The sequence below is a fragment of the Hippocampus zosterae genome, chromosome 16, assembly GCF_025434085.1.
Source record: "Hippocampus zosterae strain Florida chromosome 16, ASM2543408v3, whole genome shotgun sequence".
NCBI lineage: Eukaryota > Metazoa > Chordata > Actinopteri > Syngnathiformes > Syngnathidae > Hippocampus > Hippocampus zosterae.
This window is the reverse complement of record NC_067466.1, coordinates 3,133,623-3,157,931: the sequence shown is the minus strand read 5'-3', so window position 1 is coordinate 3,157,931 and position 24,309 is coordinate 3,133,623. Positions and strand designations below refer to the sequence as shown.

At 44.6% G+C, this 24,309-nt stretch overlaps 1 protein-coding gene across 4 annotated transcripts in view; it reads left to right on the top strand.

The window, feature by feature from the left end:
* hlcs (holocarboxylase synthetase (biotin-(proprionyl-CoA-carboxylase (ATP-hydrolysing)) ligase)) overlaps positions 1–23,601 on the top strand; it is a 73,865-nt gene extending 50,264 nt beyond the window's left edge. For all 4 annotated transcript variants that reach the window (XM_052047222.1, XM_052047221.1, XM_052047224.1 and 1 more), the window contains exons 9-11: positions 3,309–3,423; positions 15,591–15,804; positions 23,202–23,601. In XM_052047222.1, the coding sequence (XP_051903182.1) occupies positions 3,309–3,423; positions 15,591–15,804; positions 23,202–23,373 (501 nt within the window). In that variant the 3' untranslated portion in view covers positions 23,374–23,601. The remainder of the gene's footprint in view (positions 1–3,308; positions 3,424–15,590; positions 15,805–23,201) is intronic.
* Positions 23,602–24,309: the final 708 nt, after the last annotated feature.

The following is a 24,309-nucleotide window of genomic DNA, read 5'->3' as shown; positions in this document are numbered from 1 at the left end:
CAAATTACTGTATTTTCCGCACTAAAAGACGTGGTGCACCTTCAATGAATGGCTATTTTGTAAAATGTTTTCATACATTAGAAGCTTCGCATTAAAATGTGCAATCTACAATGCCTCCACTAGATGGTGCTACACTCCTTCCATTCAACTCGAGGGGCGTCCGTTCAACTTGAGGGGTTCATGACCACCTCTGAAAAATATAAATTAACTATTACTGTACTTAAATGGGGCGGCCCGGTAGTCCAGTGGTTAGCACGTGAGCTTCACAGTGCAGAGGTACCGGGTTCGATTCCAGCTCCGGCCTCCCTGTGTGGAGTTTGCATGTTCTCCCCGGGCCTGCGTGGGTTTTCTCCGGGTGCTCCGGTTTCGTCCCACATTCCAAAAATATGCATGGCAGGCTGATTGAACACTCTAAATTGTCCCTAGGTGTGAGTGTGAGTGCGAATGGTTGTTCGTCTCTGTGTGCCCTGCGATTGGTTGGCAACCGATTCAGGGTGTCCCCCGCCTACTGCCCGGAGACAGCTGGGGTAGGCTCCAGCACCCCCCGCGACCCTAGTGAGGATCAAGCGGTTAGGAAGATGAATGAATGAATGTACTTAAATGAAACTACGAAAATTGAAAATAATGCATCAAAACAAAAAAATCAAGCGATGTAATCACAAAATAAATTATATATATCTCACCCCCCCTGCTCCCCATCAGAATTTATTTTGTGATTTCCTTGCTTGATTTTCTTCGTGGTTTCATTGAAGTAAGAATTAATTTACGTTTTTCGGATGCGGCCATGAACGCCTCTTGAGCGGAACGGAAGAAGGCACAGAGACGGACAAAGATGTACAGAACCTGTATTTGCTGGGACTGTGAAAACCATTAATAAAGTCTGAGTTTAAAAAAATAATAAAACCACAACCACAGCTCTCCTTTTTTCAACAAATACAGGTGCGTCTTTGTCCGTCTCCTTCCCTACTTTTCTTCCGGTCAACTCGAGAGTCGTTCATGACCGCCTGCGAAAAACGCATTGGTATGTCCTTTATCGTAGCTCCAACAGTACGACCAGATAAGATAAGATGAGAAAACCTTTACAATTGAGAAATTCCCACTTCACGGCAGCAAAGTTATGAGAGGAAGAAGTAGAAGAACAGAATAGGAGCTGTTGGAAAGGCAGCCACTCTCGCGGCGCCATCTTGAAGTCAAAATAACACAAGATGTCAGTCGTAGTTATTCATTCCTTTGTTGTGTATTCACAAATGATGAAATCACAACATTACGTTTTTCGGAGGCGGTCTTGAACGCCTTTTGAGTCGAACGGAAGAATTTACGGAGACGTACAAAGGCGTACCTGTATTTGTTGAGACTGTTTTAAAAAAATGAACACCACAGCTCTCCTTTTTTCAGAGCTGCAACACAAACTTATTTAATAAAGCAGCGACACAGTTCACTGAACCAACAGCAAGTTATAACATTGGAAGCATGTCTCCAAGAACGAGCCATCTTGGAGTCGACATATTACCGTAATGACCATACAAAAGACGCACCAGATTTTAAGGCGCTCGGTGAGCTTTTAAGAAAATTGAAGACTTTTGGTGTACCCTATAGTGCGGAAAATACGGTAATAACGACAACAAAAAGCACAAAAACAATAAAACTCATACTAAGTAAAAAGTTAAAGAATAAAAATGAGCTTGCCTAACGTTTAGTGGGTGGTCATTCCAAACACTCGATCCCGACTGAGCCTTCGTCCTCGGTACCTCCAGCAGTATTTGGTCCGTAGACCTAAGGCACTGGGCAGGTGCGTAGGGGTGGAGGAGCTCAGAGAGGTGTGGTAGGGCGAGACCAACTTTGCACGCCGTTGGTGCACAGTGCAGACTAGTATCATAAAGCATTGTGCCACATAGTGTGCTGAAATATAGTATTTGCACCCTTTCTAATTTCTGTGTTCTTTGCATATTTATCACATATTAAAGTTTAAGTTCATTAAATCAATTTTAATATCATACAGAAACTTCCTAAGGCAGACATGTCCAGCTCCGGCCTGGAGGGCCACCGTGCTGCCTGTTTTCAAGCTCTCCCGCCTGCAACACACCTGATTCAGATGATCAGCTCATCAGCCAGCTCTGAAGCAGCATTAGAATGATCCTGATGATTTGAATCAGGTGTGTTGCTCCTGGGAGAACTGGAAAACAGGCAGGACAGCGGTCCTTGAGGACTGACTTTGGACACCCCTGACCTTAGGAAATACAAAATGCAGTTTCTAAATACCAATTTAATTTAATAAAAACTACTAGTTCCACTGTACAAAATCCGGAAGGGAGCAAATACTTTTCCACGGCACTATAATATTGCATGTGTGGCGAGTCTCGGCCACTGGTTTTTCAAAATGTTATTTGCTGTTCCACGATGTTGTGACGTCGCAAAATTACAGCCCAAATGCGAAAAGACGAAAAATCCATTTGCGGGTTCAAGCGTGAGAGAAACAACCACTAAGACAAAAATAGAGCATAGACACAGCACACATAGATTGTGGTTTACAACAATACTTAACTATATTTAATTTCACATGTGTCACTGGATCATATACTGAAGCTTGCAATAAAAACTTTTGTGAGCAACACGCGCCGTTCTTCGGATCCACTCATTTGAATAAAAGTGAGCTGTCATTCATTCGGCGCCTCTCATTCATTTGGCCACCTCTCCGAGTTGCTGTCACCGGCAGCGGCTTGTCATCATCACCCTCTAGCATCCAAAACCCTAGAGGCAGGGATCATGACGAGTCGCCGGTGGCAGCAACTCGGAAAGGCATGTAAGTGAAGCTTCGAATGCCAGAGGGTGACGATGAAAAGCCGTCTGGGGCAGAAACTCTGAGAGGTGGCCAATGAAGCATTGACTGACGGACATCTGTCGACCAATCAGAAAACAGTTACGTATCTGCCCTACTCAGCCTACGTTTTAGAAACAGCTCGGTGGAGGTTGTGAAAAGCGGTTTCAATTTAACCACATGGACAAAGTGCAGTGGAGAAATAACAAATCAGGGTGGGGAAATGCCATTTCGGTGTAGAAGAATACAGCTTTACTAAAAGATCTTAATTGATTGCAGCAAACTACAGACGATGTGGAATCAGAGTGAACACACAATTTCGTGCCTTCTACTTTGATTGATCTTAAATTAGACCATCTCATGATGTAGCCTGATGGCTACTTTATGTTAATTCCTAATTTTATAATATCACATCATACCTAATGTTTGAAATTACAATCGTTTTGAATATAATGCATTGCAATTGTTGATATTTTATGAAATTGTTCCTCAGGACATTGACCTGCGGGTAAAGTGGCCCAACGACATCTACTACAGCAATCTGATGAAGCTTGGAGGTGTTCTTGTGACTTCCACTGTAATGGGTTCAACCTTCCATCTGTTAATAGGTAACCTCTTCTTGTGTCACTCTAGTGTTTAAAATTCACGCTTACCCTCAAGGTCTGTGCTCCCTATCACAAAAAATATGATGTCATTTTTAAGGCATCTTGCCTCATCTCAACGAACAAAAAAAATTGTGTTTTAAAAATTAACATAGGTAAGGTTTGAAAAAAAAAAAAAACCAAAACACGATTTCCCAAACGGACAAAATCTCTCTTTCTGCTTGGCTCTCGACGAATGCGGACGCTTTTATGCTCTGCTCCTGTCCCCCCTTGCTCGCTACTCAGTCTATGTGCTGTCCTTGTCTAGATTATCCTAGCTCCTGCCGTATTTTAAATAAATTTTAATAAAAACAAGCCATGGAATTGGTTGGCTGATCTTTCGATGCCACAAAATTTTCTCAGCGAGAAGAGCATGCAGTGGGGAGCCTATTTGCCCCTCGAGACATTTGCTGCCGGGTACACCCTAGATCCCTGGAGGAAGTGGAGAATGGTGTGCCTGTCAATACTGTCCGTTGAGGAGGTGGAAGACATCTACATTATCGGCCTTTTGATTGCCGGTATGCTGCTGTTTGGTGTTAGCAGTTTCTTGATCTATCGAAAATTTAAATGATAGGAGCAGCTTTATTGGAAGTGAAGAAGCTGCCGGTCTTTTTTGGGATGGCACGGCGCAGATGTCCAACACTCAGACTCAAGCGGTGACTGAGCTCAACCACAGAAGGGATGCAGTTTGGAGCATCATTGCAAGATGGAGAACAACTTCGAGAAATTGGGATCCACGCTCAAGGAAAAGAAATCGCGGATTTGGCTGATCGGCACAGAAGAGACAGACCACGGACTAAAGGCTGTCTGAAATTGTAGGCAGTCGTTCCCAAAACATCTGCTATCTCGACCTTTCCCGTGGATGAACGCACGCATGGAAGCTGGTGCCCTACCATCACCCCCTCCTTCTCGGCCATAGACTGATAAGCCAGGACTGTCTCTATGAGAAGACCTTGACGTAGCAGCTGCGGCCTGACACGCACACACAACCAGACAAAAGGCCGATACCCGAGAGATACATCCAGATGACCATACCTGAAGCACTCGAAACTGCCAAACAAAGGCTCCAAACCTTGTCCAGCCGCCTAAAGCGGTACACGAAAGAGAATGAGGCCAGACGAATAAACAGGCTGTTCGCAACACAACCTGCGAAAGTGTACGCTCAGTGGCAGGGTCCTAACAACAGAGCAGCCCCACCAAGACTGGAAACTGAAAGGTACAGGAAAGGCATATGGGAGAAGGAGGTTGTACATAACAGCAGTGCACAATGGCTGGTAACACTGAGAGAGGAGCACAGCAACCTCCCTGAACAGAACCCATTTACCACAACAGTGGCAGACATACAAGAAAGAATCACAGATATGAAAAACTGGACAGCACCAGGCCTGGACATGGTCCACACCTACTGGCTAAAGAAACTCACAGCACTCCATGAGTGCCTAGCAGCCCAAATGAACCAGCTGCTGAGGGATGGGACTCACCCAAGATGGCTAACCGAAGGGCGAACAATCCTGATCATGAAGGATCCCTCAAAGGGTGCAGTCCCATCCAACAATTGGCCAATTACCCGGTACCTGTCTCTCCACAACATGGAAGCTCATGTCAGGCATCATTGTGGCTAAGATAAGTGGACACATGGATCAATACATGAGAGAAGCACAGAAGGGCATTGGTAGAGATACCAGAGGAGCCAAACTTCAGCTCCTGGTTGACAGAACAGTCGCACAAGACAAGAAACCGGATACTTTAGAGTTTATGAATGGAAAGTTTACTTTTAAAAAGTTGCCAGATTGTTCCATTGACAAGACCAAAGTTACCTGTATGTTTTGCAGTCGTAAACTGAGCTATCTTCATAGCACGTCAAGTCTGAAATACTACTTAATGGCCAAGCACACAGATGATGTGAGTACTCCGCCCCCTCGTCTAAGACAGACAGCTATGGATAATTTTAACGCGAAGAAAATGGATAACACGACGAAGAACAAATTTGCTGAAGCCATAGCTAAATGTATGGCTACTGCATGCAAGCCTGTCAACATTGTCCAGATTTCGACTCAAGCTGGTATGGTTCGCATTGCATCTAACGACTCCACTACAGATTGCCAGCGAGAGCCTCCATTACAAGCTGTGTACAGAGATTGTACGTCGCGGAGAAGGCTCAGGTACACCAAGCGGGAGAAGACACTGTTTCGGGAGAGAAATAAGAGACTAGGTTGATGAGCCTCTGGTGAATAAAGGGCACGTAGCCTGATGAGTACGATGTATGCCACTGTCACGATTGTTACTTGTTTAACAATATAAATTCCGTAGGGGGGGCTATAGAATTTATTTTGTGATATCCTCACTTGCTTTTCAGTTTTGATGTATTATTTTACATTTTTGTAGTTTCATTGAAGTAATTGTTAGTTTACGTTTTTCGGGGGCAGTCTTGAACGCCTCTCGAGTCGAATGGAAGAAGGTACGGAGACGTACAAAAGGCGTACCTGTATTTGTTGAGACTGTTTTAAAACATGAACACCACAGCTCTCCTTTTTTTGGAGCTGCAACACAAACGTATTTAATAAAGCAGCAACACAGTTCACTGAACCAACGGCAAGTGATAACACTGGAAGCAAGACAATAAAGAATTTTTGGTGCACCCTATAGTGCGGAAAATATGATAATTAAAAGTATTTTGTCCGCATTATGAAGTAACTTAAATATCTCAATGAAAAATGTCCTGTCTCAGATGTTAAATTCAGGCCAAATATTTTGGGATTTATTTTCAATCCATTGAACCAATTTGAGTCTCATTGGTGGATGGCAGACCAAAAGTTTAGGTGTACCTTGATTAATTTTCTGTTTGCTGTCTCTCCCAACTGTTGCAATCAATTGGATATATGAATGGGTTGAACAAACACATACACAGTGCCCTGAAAAAGTATTTGTCCCCTTCCTGATTTCTGTTGTCTTTGCATATTTATCACACACCAAGGGTTTATTTAGTTCATCAAACCAATTTTAAAATCACACAGAAGGGGTGTTCACACGTTCAAAGTTATACCGTTGCAGCCCCTGAAAACAGCTTAACCCTCGTAGTGCACCGCTTGCGATAAATGTAAAATGATGTCTTTGAATCAAAGGCAAAGGCATTCAGAAAAACATGAGAGAGCTGAAACTTATGGAGGGGTTCTAAAATGGCCTAAATTTCATGACGTCACTGGCTGATAATTCTCAGGCATTGCAGCAATAATAAAAAAACGTTTTGATATCTTAATCTTCACAATTTACATATTTTGCACCAGAGAGACCCATTATAATTCATATTTTTGAATGCACCGTAAACTTAATGTGTATACATGCATTTCACGCGATTTTTACGTCAATCGCTTTGTTTTCGCTTGGACAGACGTAAGTGTGCCACATTGTTGGGTTGAGGTCATTCCAATTTTGCAACTTTAGGTGGCGTCAGAGGATCGCAAATGAGTTTGCCTTTTTGCAGGAGGCTTCAAACCAATGCATTTTACATGAACATGTCTGGTCGGGATTGTTAGTAGGGCTTGGTTGGGACCTCCAGACACAATTTTTTTTCCCTTTTGCAAAAAATAAAGAATAAAAAATCCCAAAGAACTAATAAAAACTATATATGTATGGATAGCACAGATGCCTCTGAACATTTTGAGTGTTTGAAAAAAAAAGATTGTTTTTATAACACAAAATACATCATTACAAAAATTGTAAAATGCGTAACTTAAGGCCTTTTTAATTTGGAGCACACAAGGGTTAAATCGGAGCAAATTTAACCCTGCTCAAGGAGGTGGTTTAATAATTTGTTCCGGAGTAAATGCTTGTTTGCGGGGCAGCACCGATGTAAAATGGTACGTGTGAACGCTACAGGGGTAGACTCGCTACGCATGAGAAGATTTGATTACATACGGGTAGAATGCGTTGCTTTCATGCTCTGTTGTACTTCCGTCATCTTTCCTTTTGTAGGAGACTGCACTGTCTCGGAGTTGTTTGTGTAGTTTGTTCCTCTGTTGTGTGTTCACAACCCCTCACCCCATATAATTTATTTTGTGATTTCCTCTCTTGATTTTCTGTTTGGCGTGTTATATATGTTTGCTTTGCTGAGTGTCATTGAAGCCATTGTTGATTTACGTTTTTGAGGGCGGTCATTGAATGCCTCTCAAGCAGAAGGCAGTGTCTTCAAGGCATGGTGACCGAGAAGGAGAAGGACGTGTCTGTAGTTGCTTGAGTTAAACAAATGAATAAAATGTGTTTAAAATAGAGCTGTCAGTTTAGTGCGTTTTTATTGGCATTAATTTAAATGAATTTTGATGGGATTAAAATTTTTCTCGCGAGATTAACACGGCACACGTCACAAGCGGACGTGCGGACGTGTGCCGCGTCACAAGCTCTATAAATACACCAGAAACAAAACAACAAGCGCGCTACAGAAGTCCACACCCATGTCCGTTTTGCCAGCCATGGCAGCGCGGAGACTCCGAAAACGGATACTTAGAGTTTATGAATGGAAAGTTTACTTTAAAAGTTGCCAGATTGCTCCACTGACAAGACCAAAGTTACCTGTTCTTCTCTCTCTATGTATCATACAGGTATACATGTATGCCACTGACGCGATTGTTACTTGTTTGGAACTATTTTGTGTGGGAGGTTACAGCGTTCCGTGTCCATATAAATAGAGCGGTTGGAGCTTCTCTGTGTTCGTCTGACAGTGACAGTGCGCTACAGTGGTAGCGACCTAGCGAAAGTAAAACGTCTCTAGTGTTGTCATCGAACCAAGTGTAGTCATTCGAAATGAGGTCTACACAAAACCGTAGAGAGACTTCCGCGCAAGAAGGACTAACACAATCAACATAGCCTGACTGTGTTAGGGGGAGTGAACCCCGCTCCCCTTTCAGAATGGTTTGCCCCTGCAGCACGTGGGAAGTGCGTGTGCTTGTTTGTACGGCCGGCAGTTTCGAATACAGCGGCACATAATGAACACTGGTGCACGGTGTCTCGTTATTCTTCAACAAACATACAGAAACAGACTGCTGTGTTGAAAGCAAACTTGAGAAAAACGAAGTATGCAACCATGGTTTAAATCCACTATAGGCTGAGTACTAGTTTACCTTAGATGTGCACTTTATAATGTTATATTGCTCTGTTTTGATTTCATTAAGAAAGCTGTTAACGCAGCTGTTGTGTGACAAAATAGTTTTTTTCACCGTTATTTGATGGACAGTAATATTGTGTAAGAGAATATGTGTGAATAACTGGACCAAGTGAAAAATGTTGATGTAAAATTGAAAATCGAAATTGTTATTTCAGTAAATATTTGCATTTGGCACATAGAAAACTGATTCATGATTCCATATTGATGAGAGCATTAAAATGGGGAAAAAGAGGACAAAAAATGTAAAAGGAAATTCAGAAATGATGAAAAATGTGTGAGTAATCACGATTAATTTTTTAGTTCATTTGAGTTAATTATGACAGTTGCATTTTTAATTAGATTAAATAATTTAATCGTTTGACAGCTCTAGTTTAAAAACAACCAACATGACAGCTCTTTGTTTTCTATCGTTTTACACTGCTGCAGAAACTGCCGTGTGAACGCAAGTGGGGCTGCACCGGGGTAAACACGCTTCTCTTTAGTCAGCAGCTTTTTACATGTGAACGCTCCACAAAATTTGCACTGGTGTAAGATACTGTATATCGCAACAAAATACATCGGTGCAGCACCGATGCAAATGTGTGCCGTGTGAACACCCCTAGAGACAACCCTAGGAAACACAAAATGCAGTTTCTAAATGCCAATTTTATTTATTCAGACAAACAAAAAATGAAAACCTACCTCCCTATGTAAAAAAGTACTTGCCCCCTGAACTGAATAATGGGTTGTACCACCCTTGTCAGCAATAACTGAAATCAAGCGTTTGCGATAATTGATTATGAATCGTTCACATCGCTGTGCAGGAATTTTGGCCCACTCTTCACAGATTTGCTTCAACTCTGCCATATTGGAGGGTTTTTCTTTTGGTTTTGTTCCTCCATGAGCCCTTTTTGTCTGCACCTGTTCTCGTCATCCATGTTCCTTGTGTGAACCAATGAGCTCCCTCAACCCTTTGTGTCTTGTGGAGTTGTTTCTCTATGTCTCGTCACTTTGCTCGTATTTAGTTCCCTGAGTTCTGTCAGTCTTTGTTGGGTCATTGTCATTGTGAGTGTGAGTACGTGAGTATCCGTATGCTCCTTGTCACACTTTGTTTTTGGTCAGAGGGTTTTGTTACTTTGGTTCCTGTGGTTTTCTGGACTTTGTGTACTTGAGTGAGTGTTTTTCCCGTGTACTCCTGTTTGCATTTTTGTTAAATAAATTTTGGTCACTTCACCCTGCTCTTCCCTGCCTCCCTGCTTTTTGTAGTCCTCTACTCCAACATCATGCAAAATGTGACAGTTTTCTAGCATGAACTGCCCGTTTAAGGCCACACCACAGCATATCAATTGGATTTACATCCAGACTTTGACTTGGCCACTCCAAAACCCTATTTTTTTTATTTAGCCAATCAGAGGTGGAGTTGTTGGTGTGTTTCGGATTGTCTTGCTGCATGATCCAAGAGCCCTCGAGTTTGAGGGCGCAAATTGATTGTCGGACATTCTACTTAAAGATTTCCTGGTAGACTGTAGATTCATTGTCCCATCAACCATAGCAAGTTGTCCTGGTCCTGAAGTATCAAAGCAGCCATATATCATCACACTGCCACCACCATGCTTCACAGTTGACATCATGTTCATTTTATCAAATGCTGTGCCATTTTTACCCCAGACGTAACGGGCTGCACATCTTGACTCATCAGTCCATAGTGGTTTTCCAAAAGTCTGGAAGTTCATAAGATGTTTTTTGGCAAATGTGAGACATACCTTTTGTGTTCTTTTTGGACCGCAATGGATTTTGGCCGGGAACTCTCCCATCCATCCATCCATTTTCTAATCCGCTTATCCTCACAAGGGTCACGGGCAAGCTGGAGTCTATCCCAGCTGTCTTCAGGGCAGGAGGTGGGGTACACCCATAACTGTTTGCCAGCCAATCGTAGGGCAGACAGAAACGAACAACCATTCACACTCACAATTACACCTAGGGACAATTTAGTGTTCCATTAACATGCCATGCATGTTTTTGGAACGCGGGAGGAAACCGGAGTACCCGGAGAAAATCCACATCGGCACAGGGAGAACAAGCAAACTCCACACACAGTTAGGCCGGAACCAGAATCAAACCCTTCACCTCTGCACTGTGAGGTGGACGTGCTAACCAGCCGTCCACTGTGAAAGTGCATTCTCCGAAGGATGCCGTTTTTAAGCTAGTGTCATTCTAATGGTAGTTGTGAACACTGACCTGAACTAACGCCAATGAGGTCTGGAGTTCCCTTGGGTGTTGTTTTAGGTTCTTTTGCAACCTCCTGCAGAGTCGTCGTTGCACTCTTGGGAGTCATTTTAGCTAGTCGACCACTCCTAGGAAAGTTTCACGCAGTTCCCAATTTTATCACACAGTTCCCAGTTTTATCCATGTGTGGATAATGGCTCTGACAGCGGTTTGTCTGACAGACTCTATTTATAATAATAATAATAATAATAATAATAATAATACATTTTATTTGTGGGCGCCTTTCTAGAAACTCAAGGACACCTTACAACAAGCAGTTAAAATCACAAGTACAATGTTAAAAACAACATCAAATAAGATAAGAAAAAATACAACAAAAATGAATAAATAGATAAAATAATGGCTTTATGGTCTGAGTGAATAGGCTTGTCGAAACAGATGTGTTTTGAGGCTGGATTTGAAATGTGTTAGTGAGTCTGAATTACGAAGGTCAGCTGGGAGTGAGTTCCAAAGCTGGGGAGCAGAGCGACTGAAGGCTCTCTTTCCCATGGTGACGAGGCGAGCAGGGGGGACAGAGAGGAGGACAGAGGAGGAGGAACGAAGAGAGCGGACAGGCGTAGGAATATGGATGAGGTCAGATAGGTATGGAGGGGCTAGGTTATGAATGGATTTGAATGTGAGGAGCAGGATTTTATATTGAATGCGGTGTAAAATGGGGAGCCAGTGGAGATGTTGAAGGACAGGTGTAATATGGTTTATGTATGGTGTGAGTGTAATAATGCGGGCGGCTGAATTTTGGACCAGCTGAAGCTTATGGAGGTTTTTTTGAGGGAGACCAAACAGAAGGGAATTACAGTAATCGAGTCGTGAGGTGACGAGGGTGTGTACAAGTATAGCAGTGGACTGAGGAGTGAGAGAAGAGCGGAGCCGGTGGATGTTTCGAAGATGATAATATGCAGAACGAGTGATGTGGTTGATATGTGAGGTGAAGGAGAGGGTGCTATCAAGGATCACACCCAGACTCTTGACCTGAGGGGAGGGGGAGATGGAAGAGCTTTCGAAGGGAATGGAGAAATTGTTTATTTTGTTTAGAGTGGATTTAGTGCCAATGAGGAGGAATTCAGTTTTCTTGCTATTCAGTTTGAGGAAATTTGAGGTGAACCAAGATTTTAATTCCTGCAGGCAGTTGGTTAGGGAGGATGGTGGAAGTATGGTATTAGGTTTGGTACAGATGTAGAGCTGGGTGTCTTCCGCGTAGCAATGAAAGTGAATGTGATGTTTCCTGAAGATATTACCAAGGGGAAGAAGATAGATTAGAAATAGCAATGGGCCAAGGACAGAACCCTGAGGAACACCTGAAGTGAGGGGAAAGGGGTGAGATCTAAAACGTTTGAGCTGGATAAACTGGGTGCGGTCAGAAAGATAGGAGCGGAACCAGGAGAGGGGGATGCTGGTGATGCCAATGGAGGAGAGTCTGTCGAGGAGGATGGAGTGAGAGATGGTGTCAAAGGCTGCACTGAGGTCAAGCAGGAGGAGGATGGCGAGTGAACCGGAGTCAGAAGAGAGAAGAAGGTCATTGCATATTTTGAGGAGGGCAGTTTCGGTACTATGGAGGGGACGGAAGCCAGATTGAAATTGTTCCTAGAGGTTATTGGAGGAAAGATGGGTGTGAAGTTGAGCAGCTACTGTTTTTTCTAGAAGTTTGGAGATGAACGGAAGGTTTGATATGGGATGAAAGTTGTTCAAGTCGGAGGGATCAGAGCCAGGTTTCTTCAGTATGGGAGTGACAGCAGCAGTTTTGAGATGGGATGGTACAATGCCAGTAGAGAGGGAAGTTTGAATAATGTTAGTGATGAGAGGGGAGAGGGCCGGGATAGAAGCTTTGACTAAAACAGTAGGGAGAGGGTCAAGTTGACAAGTAGAGGATTTGGACTTCTGGATTAAGATGGAGATTTGGTGGACAGATGGGGATGTGAATGCAGAGAATAGGTGGGTAGGAACCGGGGAGAATGGAGAAGGAGGGTTAGGAGCAGCTGAAGGGGTGAGTTGCTGGTGGATACGTTGGATTTTGGATGTAAAAAATGAGGCCAGAGTATTACAAAATTCAGTGGAATAGAGATGTGAGGGAAGAGTGTCAGCAGGTTTAGTGAGTTTAGAAATGAGTGAAAAGAGTGATCTGGGGTTGCCTTCATTGGAACTGATTAATCCAGAGTAGAAGATTGATTTGGCTTTGGATATTGAGTCCTTGTAATGGAGAAAGTGGGTAGTGTACATTTCTTTATGAATGGCGAGTCCAGTTTTTCTAAATAATCTTTCAAGTTGACGGCCTTTTGATTTAAGTTGTCTGAGGTTAGGGGTAAACCAGGGTGCTGTTTGGTTGAAGGAGACAGTTCGGGTTTTGAGTGGGGCCAGGATATTGAGAATGTTATGGAGATTTGTATTGTAGTGTGTCAAAAACTCATCTGTTGTAGAAAGACAATCAGTACTGGGGAGGTTGTTGATAAGTGATTCTAAATTGTCCGGGTTAATGTCCTTGATTTTACGGAAATGTATAATGCGTTGTGGGTTGGATTTGAAAAATGACAGGTTAACATTGAATGAAAGCAATAGATGATCTGTGTATGGGAGGAGATCGGTTTTACAGTTTGTTGGTGATAAACCAATACAGCAGATCAAGTCCAGAATATGTCCTTTACTGTGTGTGGGAAAGTTGACATACTGTTGAAAACCCAAACTGTCCAGACAGGAGGTAAAGTCTTTGGTGAGTGAGTTATTGATATTGTCCATGTGTATATTAAAATCTCCTAAGAGAATCACATTTGGTGATAGTGTATACAGATGAGTGAGGAGTGTAGTAATGTCAGTGATAAAATTCTTGTTTGGTTTTGGTGGAAGGTAAATAGTGGCAATCAGTCTGGGAGTTGATCCAGAGAGCTGTATAACTAGCTTCAAAAGATAAAAAAGCAGGCACATTTACAGGTGCAAATTTCCAATCCTCGCGCAGAATCATCGCGAGGCCGCCTCCCCTCCCAGTCGTGCGAGGCACAGCGTGATAAACAAAGCCCGGTGGAGTAGCTTCATTAAGAGTACCATAATCATTTGGGTGCTGCCAGGTCACAGTCAGACACAGAATGTCAAACTCACGGTCTGTCAGGAGGTCGTGGACGAACTGGCCCTTGCTCGTAAGGTGAGCGGATGTTCAGTAGGCCAACGTTGACAGCAGTGCAGCTGCGAGCGACCGCGGTGCTATCCGACCTCGGGACGCGTGTCAACACAGAGGCATCCGCACGGCATCCGGTGTTCTTCCGTGGGCGGCGAGCGGTGGACCAGAACGACCTGATGGAGCTGGAGTTGTCGTATTGATAGTTTCGGCGTGAGCCCCGGTGAGTGCACCTTCGCCGGGGCACGTAAAGGATGTCCGGGTGTTGGAGCAGAGCAGGCGGTGGTGGACCGTGTGGATTAAAGTTGAGTTTGAGCTCAGTGGCTGCATATTGGTGAAGCGCTTCCAATGGGTGGTGGAAAACACACAGAGCGAACCAGCAGAAAGCAAGCCACTCACAGCTGATCGACATAGCCGGACCGGAGTAATGAAGTCGGGAAGCAGCAACAGGTAGTAGGTAAGCCAGCCGCTAGCCGCAACTCAACGACAACTTAATACTCGATGACAGGTAATGACAGTTCGGCCGATCGAGTGTGGATTGATCATTGTTCACTCGGTGACCATAAAAGCAGGTCGACATAAAATATGTCGGCTATAAAAGATAAAAAAATTGACATAAAAATGGACTTAAAAATCACGGGGAGTAGCGGCGTCCAAAATTCGCCAGCGTTCACTCCGGACGTGATGTGATTCCTAGAGTCAACAAACGTGGTGATCGGTTGTTTGAGCTCAGCGTTCTCAAAACTGTCTTTATTCACTAGGGGAGGCATTTACTTTTTCACATCAGGACAGGTACTTTTGGATTTTTATTTTTTTTGTGCCTTAATAAATTGAATTCGGATTTAGAAACTGCATTTGTATTTCCTTAGGTAGTCTCTGTGTGATAGAAAATTGGTTTGATGAACTGAAAAAAAAAGGAAATTCACAAAATTCATGTTGCAACAGCACAAAGGCCTAAATACTCTTTCAAGCAAATATGAGGTAAATCTGGTTAACCTTCTGAGAGAAAAAAAAACATATATTTCCTTTAGCCAGTAGCTGGCGCTACCACAACGATGAAAATAAGTTTGTAAATGTCTTCAGGCCTAGACTCTTATCAAATGTGTGAAATTTTGACAAAATATGATCATCTAGGTCAAGTTACAGCAGCTGTTATAGTCAATGTGACGCAAGTAAATATATTGTAAATTCAAAGCAAAGTAAATTCAAAATTGCGGACTTCCTGTTAGGTTTAGCATATGGCTCCAGATCCAAGAGAGTTTTGTGTTGGTCTTAAACTGTTAAATATCCCACCAAATTTTCACCGAAGTGAAACATACAACTGGGGTTGGTTTGTTTAAAAAAAATTGTAGGGGGCGCTAGTTAGCCGGTTTTTGTTTGGTTTGAATTATTATTTTTTTAATTGCACAATAAACGAATAAATATATTGAGGATTTGATATGTTATAATATATAAGGCCTGATGAATGTGTAGAGTTTTATGACTTTTCATGCATGTGTAAACCCTCAGAATCAGTGTTGTTTTACTGACAAACTCTGCATCACTATGATAGGAGCATTTAACAAAAAACAAAAAAAACACAAACCTTTTCTCCTGTTATATGATTTCCAGGCTGCGGGTTCAATGTGAACAACAGCAATCCAACAATGTGCATCAATGACCTAATCCGGCAATACAACATTCAACACAACTGCAAGCTGCAACCCCTCAGCTGTGCACAGCTTATTGCCCGGACAGTCAGCTGCCTGGAGGCCTTCATAGACCGCTTTCAACATGATGGGGCAGAGGCAATCTTACCACTCTACTACAAGAGATGGCTTCACAGGTGAGCGAAGCTGCCACTTATGCTTTAAGATAAGATAAGATATCCTTTATTTGTCCCACACTGGGGAAATTTACAGCCTCCAGCAGCAAGAAAGATGTTGGTCCTTCCGAAACTCTCTAACCTTCTCAACAATGAGTCTAACTGCTGAGATGTGATCTATGGTGGACCGGTTGGGCATGAAGCCAGCTTGTTGGGGGCAGCGATGGCTTCGAATGGCGGGAAGGGCACGGGTGAGAAGGATCCGGGTGAACAGTTTTGCGGGTATGGAGAGCAGTGAGACGCCTCTGTAGTTGTTGCAGAGTTGCTTGTCGCCTTTCCGCTTCCAGAATGGCAGGATGATGCCTCGGGTCCAGTCTGTGGGGGGCTGTTCTGCCACCCAGACATGGTTAATGATGTGGGTGAGCCACTGGGCCATGGAGTCACCACCTTCTTTGAGCAGCTCTGCGGTGATGGCACAGATTCCAGGGGCCTTGTGATTTTTTAGTGATTTTATTGCTGCTCTGACCTCGTCGATTGTGACTGGGTCAGTTTTGCAGTTGGGGTTGGGGGTGGTAGAGTTGGCAGCAGTGACAAGACGGGGGTCGGTGGGAACTGGAGGGTGATGAAGGAGGTTGCTGAAGTGCTCTTTCCAGAGTTCAAGGCAGTCTGTTTCAGTGGTGATGCGATTTCCACTGGCATCCTTCATGAGGGCGGTCTTGATGTGTGGTCCGATGCGGGCTTGGCGCAGCATTTGAAAGACCTGTCTAAGGTCGTTGCGCTGTGCTGCTAATTCCATGCGTTCGGCCTCTTCTCCCCAGTATCTCTCCCTGTCAGTTGCAATTGCCGCATTCCGTGCGGCATTGAGCCTTCGGTACTCTGTGATGTCACCGCGCAGGCGAGCAGCACGGCGGCGGTCAATGTCGAGGGTCGGTTGTGAGATCCATGGTTGTTTGGGAAGAGATCTTGATCTTCCCAGTACATCCTGGGCAGACTGGTTGACCTTTAATTTGAAAGTCTCCCAGTCTGCGATGTCATCAACGGCCAGAGCGGTGAAGGCGTTGGTGATGGAGCGGCGATATGCGGAGGCAGTGGTGGGGTCGCAGAGTCTGGAAGACATTAAGCGTGGCTGTGGCCTGATAGACGTGTCTGGTCGTATTTTAAGTCTTAGCTCTGCAACCAACAGGCGGTGGTCAGTGTTGCCCAACTGTGCACCTCTGAAGACCCTGCAGTTGGTGACGGAGGATCGCCAGCGGCGGGAGATGATGATATGGTCTATCGCCTTCCGGGTTCTTCCATCAGGGCTTTACCAGGTCCAGTGATGGATCTGCTTGCGGGGGAACCATGTGTCGGTGATACAGAGGTTATTTGAATGGCAGAGGAGAAGCAGACGTTTGCCGTTATCATTTGTGGTGTTATCGACAAAGGTGGTGCCAATGGGTTGTGTGGGGGTTTGGTGAGATGGCCCTTCTCTGGAGGAAGAAGAGAAGGTTGCATTGGCGTCCGTGAGGATGATGACGATGTCATGTGGTGGGGTTTGGCTAACGACCTGATGGAGTTGGTCGAAGAAGGTGTCCTTCACTGTATCATCGGCGAGTTCTGTGGGGGCATAAGCAACGATGACTGTCATCTTGCCATGTCGGTGGAGGAACCGTGCAGACAGGAGTCGATCGTTAATTGGGATCCAGCTGATAAGTGATTGCCGTGTATGTTTGGACATGGCCAGTGCAACTCCATGGAGGCCCGTACGGATTTCAGGGCCACTCCATATGAAGCTGTGTTCTCCTTCTGTAATTTTGCCGCTGCCTTGCCATCTTGATTCACAAAGACCCGCCATGGTGATTTTGTAGCGGGAGAGCTCCAAGGACAGCAGTAAAGGAGCTCCATCCCGAAGAAGCATTCGGACGTTCCATGTGGCAATGCGCGTCTTCAGGCGTAGGTCAATCCGTACTCGTTGGTCGGGGGCGTTCCTATGTCTTGTCTTGGTTTGGGCAGTCTGGTTTCTTCTGGTCGGTTTCGTAACAATTAATTTCTCCTGAGTGGGTTGTTGGGCCTCTGCAGGATAGTCGGATGATGGGGCTGCCATCTCAGCGGCCAACATCTTTTTATAGCCTTCATAGATCTCAAAGCTGCATTTGATACAGTCGACCACCTCTCCCTTTGGAACATTCTGAAATACCTTGGAGTGCCACCCAAAATAACCACATTGTTCCAGCGACTCTACAACAACTCAGAGAGCTGTGTTCGTGTGAATGGGAAGGACTCAGAGTGGTTCCCCATTAACAGCGGGGTCAGACAGGGCTGCGTGCCGCTCCTGATCTATTTAACTGTGTCATTGACCACCTTATGATCCGAGTACGGGAGCAAGTCTCAGGCGTGTCGCTCGGCAACTTCCACGTGACCGACCTTGAATACGCTGATGACACCACCCTGTTCAGCAACTCCCTCCAACACCTCAGCAGTGCCCTCTCCATATACCAAACAGAAGCAGCAAAGCTGGGCCTCCAAGTAAGCTGGCAGAAAACCAAACTTATGTATATCGGTGACGGACCCAACCCCTCCCCCCTGATCTTTGGCAGAGACGAAGTGCAATTTGTCAACTCCATCATTTACCTGGGCTCCACTATTACCAGCAGCGGCGATCTCAAGCCAGAGATTGACCGCAGACGCGCCCTCGCGGCCGCGGCAATGCAGTCACTGTGGCGGCCCCTCTGGCGCCACCACTCAGTGTCCCAAAAGACCAAGATACGCATTTATAACGCAGCAGTTCTTCCCATCCTCCTGTATGGTGCAGAATCCTGGCCATTAAACAAGACCCAGGCCAAGAGGATCGACGGCTTTGACAGCAGGTCACTAAGAACCATTTTGAACATCAACTGGCACCTCCATGTTTCCAACTCAGACCTCCGAAAACATACCCTTCAGCCCCCTGCATCCCGACTGGCCGTTCAGAGGCGCATCCGTTGGCTTGGACATCTCCTCCGATTACCCCCGGAACACCCAACTCGTGCCATCTTCTCATTTGATCCGGCGACAGCCGGCTGGAAAAGGCCATGCGGCAGACCCCACACCAGATGGCTCGATGTCATCAGAGAGGATCTCAAACACCAGGGCCTCACCCTGGAGGATGCAGCGGACCTGGCCCATGACCGTGGTCATTGGCGGACCCTGGTGAAGCTGATCGGCTCTACGCACTGCGACGACCCAGCCGAATGAGACTGGGCCCCCGCGTCGCAAGAGCATTATTATTATTATTAGCAGCAAGAATGTAGGTAGAAAGAAGAAAGAAGAAAAAAACAACAACAAACACCGTTCAATTAAGTCAAGTCAAGTCAACAGTATTTATCGAGCACTTTCAAACAGCCATCGCTGCATACAAAGTGCTGTACATGGAGCAATTTAACATGCACAATAAACAGTAAGACAAATCGGTAATAGAAGGCGGTAGAAAGCACCAAACAGTAAAATCAAGAACAAATCTAAGTCATGCTGAGTCGAATGCCAAAGAATACAAGTGAGTTTTGAGTAGGGCTTTGAAGATGGGCAGCGAGGAGGCTTGCCGAATGTTCAGTGGGAGGTCATTCCAGAGAGAGGGACCAGCAACAGAAAATGCTCAATCCCCTCTGAGCCTCAGTTTAGTTCTTGGTACTTCTAACAAAGTCTGGTCCACAGACCTGAGGCGCCGGGCAGGTGTGTAGGGGCGGATGAGCTCAGAGAGGTAAGGTGGCGCGAGATTATTCAGAGATTTGAAAACAAAGAGGAGGATCTTGAAAATAACTCTAAAATGAATGGGAGCCAGTGAAGGGATGCCAGAGTAGGAGTTATGTTCTCCCTCTTAAGAGTACGAGTCAAGAGGCGGGCAGCGGCATTCTGGACCAGCTGAAGGCGCTTAATGGAGGACTGGCTGACTCCAAAGTACAGTGCACTCCGCTTAATAAAACACCGGTTAATAGAGTAATCCGCTTAATAGAGCAAACGGCTCTGGAACGGATTTGCCTAATGCAATTTCCTATAAAGATACTCCGCTTAGTAGAACAGATCTCCGCTTAATAGAACAGGCCGTAAGCAATGAACATTGTAAACTAGTGGTTTTCGAAGTGTAGCTATCGCGATACTGTACCACTATCGCGAGAAAACGCGGTAGTTCTAGCCGTATACAGTAACAGGTAGCACGCGTCACTCCACACATAGACACACGCACGTCACAATGGCTTCAACTTCATTCAAGAGACGAGGGCTATCACCTGCGGATAAGAAGGACATACTCAGACGATACGATGCATTGCCGGATTCTCAGAAGGTACGCCCGCAGTTTCCAGGACTTCCCTCTTATCCAGCGCATTGAGAGGGAAGTCAACCGCAAAATTACGGACTCCTGTTTCCAGACAAATGTAACGAAATTTTTCTCGTGATTTGAGATGTTTGACTGAAGTTGATTAAATTTGTTGTTTTGTTGTTTGATTAAAGATATGGACGTCCACAGTCGAAATATCTCTTCTAACTCGTCAGCAGGGGTTTTTCTGCGTGCATAACTTGGTCGTCGACGTGTCTGAAGGTGTACCTAATAAAGTGTCTCCGGTTAATAGAAACTCCGCTTAGTAGAACAGAAGCGCTTCGGCCCAATGGTGTTCTATTAAGCGGAGTGCACTGTAAAGGGAATTGCAGTAATCGAGCCGGGATGTGACAAAGGCATGACTTACTGTCTCAAAGTGTTCATGTGAGAGGAGAGGTTTTATTTTAGGTTTAAGTGCAATAAAAACACAAAATGGATAAATCGCAGTGCTATTTACAATTGTTTTTCACATCATTTAATTATTATTATTATTATTGTTGGTATTTTTATTCAGCAGCCTGACAGCAGTCAGTAGGAACGAGTGTCGGTATCTCTCCTTCTTGCAGCGCGGGTGTAACAGTCTCTGGCTGAAGGGCTATCTAGTGCTGTCAAGGCGGGCTGGAGAGGGTGGGAGGGACAGTCCATCATAGCTTTTAGCTTAGTTAGCATCCTTCTGTTGCCCACCTCCTCCAGAGTGTCAAGGGAGCAGCCCAGGACAGAACTGGCCTTCCTGACTAGTCGCTCCAGTCTCTTTCTGTCCCGGGCTGAGATGCTGCCTGACCAGCAGACAATGCCATAATGGATGGCCGAGGCCACCACCGAGTTATAGAAAGTCTTAAGGAGCAACTCCTGAACCCCAAAAGACCTCAGTTTCCTGAGTAGGAAGAGTCGGCTCTGTCCTTTCCTAATTAGGGTGTCCGTGTTTGTAGACCATTCCAGCCATAACAATAAGATGTTTGTCAAAAGATCCTCCAGTAGTCAAGGACTGGATCAAGGTGGTTGGGGATATTTTTGAAATGGAGAAGCTGACATTTATGAGAAATAAGTAAGAGAAATTTGAGATAGTGGGACATCTGCATAAAAAAAACAAACAACCATTTGTGTGTTTACGGGATTACGTCACCGGAAGTTGTTAGCGCTCAGCAGTCTGTAATTGCAGCTTGTGATCAGAGCTGTTGCGTTCTATCTTTTATCGTCATTATTCTCATTCAGAGTTTGCTTCGTGTACAATTCACAGAGGGCAGATCCGGGGAGGTTAGTTGATCGAAAAGTAGATCTTCGGTCCAAAAGGTTTGGGCACCCCTGGTGTAGATGGATGTGCAAGAAGTGTAACCTACTTCTTGCGGGGTGATTACTTGATCTATATTCTTATTTGATGCTGGGAGTTGATGGCGCTCACATGTATTTAGATGTCATCACAATATTTTCTGTCTGCAAATAAAAAGTTCAACAAAAAAGACCATTGTGTGATAAGAACGAAACCTTAAAGAATAAATTAATTGAAGAGGTGGAACCATCGCTGGACTCCAATATGGCAACACTCCAATTTTTTTCCTCTGAGGCCAGGGTCCAACAAGTGCTACCAATGGGTAACGGTGCTCAAAAGGGCATACCGTGTATACCCATTGTACATGTACTATATCTATGGTAATGGTAACGGTGAATTCAGCACCATGACTGAGAGCAAGCGAGTGGGTAGCAATAAGCAAAAAATGAAGACAGAATAGTTTTACACCAAATATAAATAAGTTCTAGCAAAAGAATCAAACAAATAAATCACATTTGTGTGCACATAAAACGCATTCTTGAGTATATGTACTCAAAACGAGCATATGAGGAAGTTGATGCAGGAATTGCCATCATGGCGAGCAGATGTGAAATGTAAGTGTCTGCCTGAGAGAGAGAGACAACAGGGGTGTTCACACAGCACACATTTGCTCCGGCGCTGCACCGATGTATTTTGTTGCGATATATTTTACACCGAAGCAAATTTTGTGGAGCGTTCACACGTACAAAGCCCTTCTAGTTGAGATGGTATCACCCAAGAGGTGCTTGCTGCTGTTACCAGCCAAGTCTTGTGTCGTTATTAAACAAAAACATGACGGACGTGCGACAGAGCACGAAAGCAGCATTCTCGCCGTACGTAATTGCTCTGGAGCAAATTTAACCCAGTTGCGCTCACACGTGCAAATTTACATCGGTGCTGCTTCGCAAACGAGCATTTGCTCTGGAGCTAATTTTTAAACCACCTCCTGAGGTGGATCAAATTTGATCCCGTGTAAGCTGTTTTCCAGGGCTACGCCGGAGCTAATTTGCACATCTGAACGCAGCCCCGGCGTAGCACTGGAGCAAATCTTGCCGGAGAGAGAGAGAGAGAGAGAGAGAGAGAGAGAGAGAGAGAGAGAGAGAGAGAGAGAGAGAGAGAGAGAGAGAGAGAGAGAGAGAGAGAGAGAGAGAGAGAGAGAGAGAGAGAGAGAGAGAGAGAGAGAGAGAGAGAGAGAGAGAGAGAGAGAGAGAGAGAGAGAGAGAGAGAGAGAGAGAGAGAGAGAGAGAGAGAGAGAGAGAGAGAGAGAGAGAGAGAGAGAGAGAGAGAGAGAGAGAGAGAGAGAGAGAGAGAGAGAGAGAGAGAGAGAGAGAGAGAGAGAGAGAGAGAGAGAGAGAGAGAGAGAGAGAGAGAGAGAGAGAGAGAGAGAGAGAGAGAGAGAGTTACAAAAAAATATATAATAAACAAAGCACAAATAAACGAAGCACAGCCCTTCAACAGAAATGCATCTGAACTTATAATTTGCTGCCATGTTTATCTTTGACACCCCAGTTTACAGCCACATATCTTCCTAGAAATTCATTCATTCTTACATGGCGAAAGTGGAGCATTCATCATGAAAAGCGGAGATAAGATAAGAAAACCTTTATTTGTCTCACAATGGAGAGATTGACATTTTTTTTATTGTTTTTTATTCCATGCCATCTAGAGCCCATGACTACATATACTGTACTCAGAATAGTTACTGTAGACGACTGGGGTGTGTAATATTCTATAAAAGTGTACCTGAGAGAGGGAATCACCTGTTTTTGTTTCTTGTTTCAGCGGAAGTCTGGTGCATCTTTGGAGTGAGGAAGGAGATGAAGCTGAGGTGGTGGGTCTAGATAGCAATGGCTTTCTTCAAGTCCACAGTATGAAGCAGGGTATTGTTTCTGTGGAGCCTGATGGCAACTCTTTTGACATGCTGAAAAACCTGGTGGTCATCAAGCAACATTAGGACCAAAAGAATCTTGTTCTAATATTCGGACATTGTACATTACAGCATTTATATGTTCAGTATATATTTCCTGTTATGATAACTCAATAAACTGTGTTTTTGTTTTTCTGACATATTGTGGTCAGTTGTGCATATTGGTTTATTGAGATAGAATTACCTTTATTTTTTATTAACAAATAAACTGTCACAAAATGTATTAAAACCCGCCATCATGGTAACTGTTATGTAGGGTGTCGGTGCAGGGGTGTCGCAAAGCCAAACACAAGTGGAAAAAAGACAAATTGCACGACTCTTATCAAATTTGGAAAGACTGCTGGCGTAACTACCAGCTCACAGTAAAAGAGACCAAAAGAGAATATCTCTCAGAACCTATTCAAGCTAACGCCACAACCCACGCGCACTATTTAAAACGATAGTTTCTGTACTCAAACCCTCTCTGCCTACTTGCTCGGATTCTTCACCCGAGATGTGCAACAGATTCCTTCAGTTTTTCATTGATAAGGTCTCTAGAGCTAGGACTCCGGTCTCAAATACCGCATCTGACCCCTCTGTCCATGTTCCATGTTCAGCTAAATTCTTTTGAAACTGTGTCCTTGCCGCTTTTGGAGGATGTAGTTCGCCAGACGAAGCCATCAGGCTCCCCTTCCGACTCTCTTCCCCCGCACTTCTTTCAGGAGGTTCTCCCGAGTGTTGGCGCATCGTTCTTGGATATCATCAACAGCAGCCTCTCTTCTGGTGTAGTTTCCCGACAGTTTAAACATGCTGTGGTCCAACCCTTGATCAAGAAACCTGGTCTTGATCCAGATGTGCTGTCAAGTTTCAGGCCCATTTCCAAAATTCTGGAAAAAGTGGTGCACTTGCAGTTGAATTTTTTCTTGGATGAACATAACATCTTGGAGGTCTTCCAGTCAGGTTTCAAGACGATGCATAGCACGG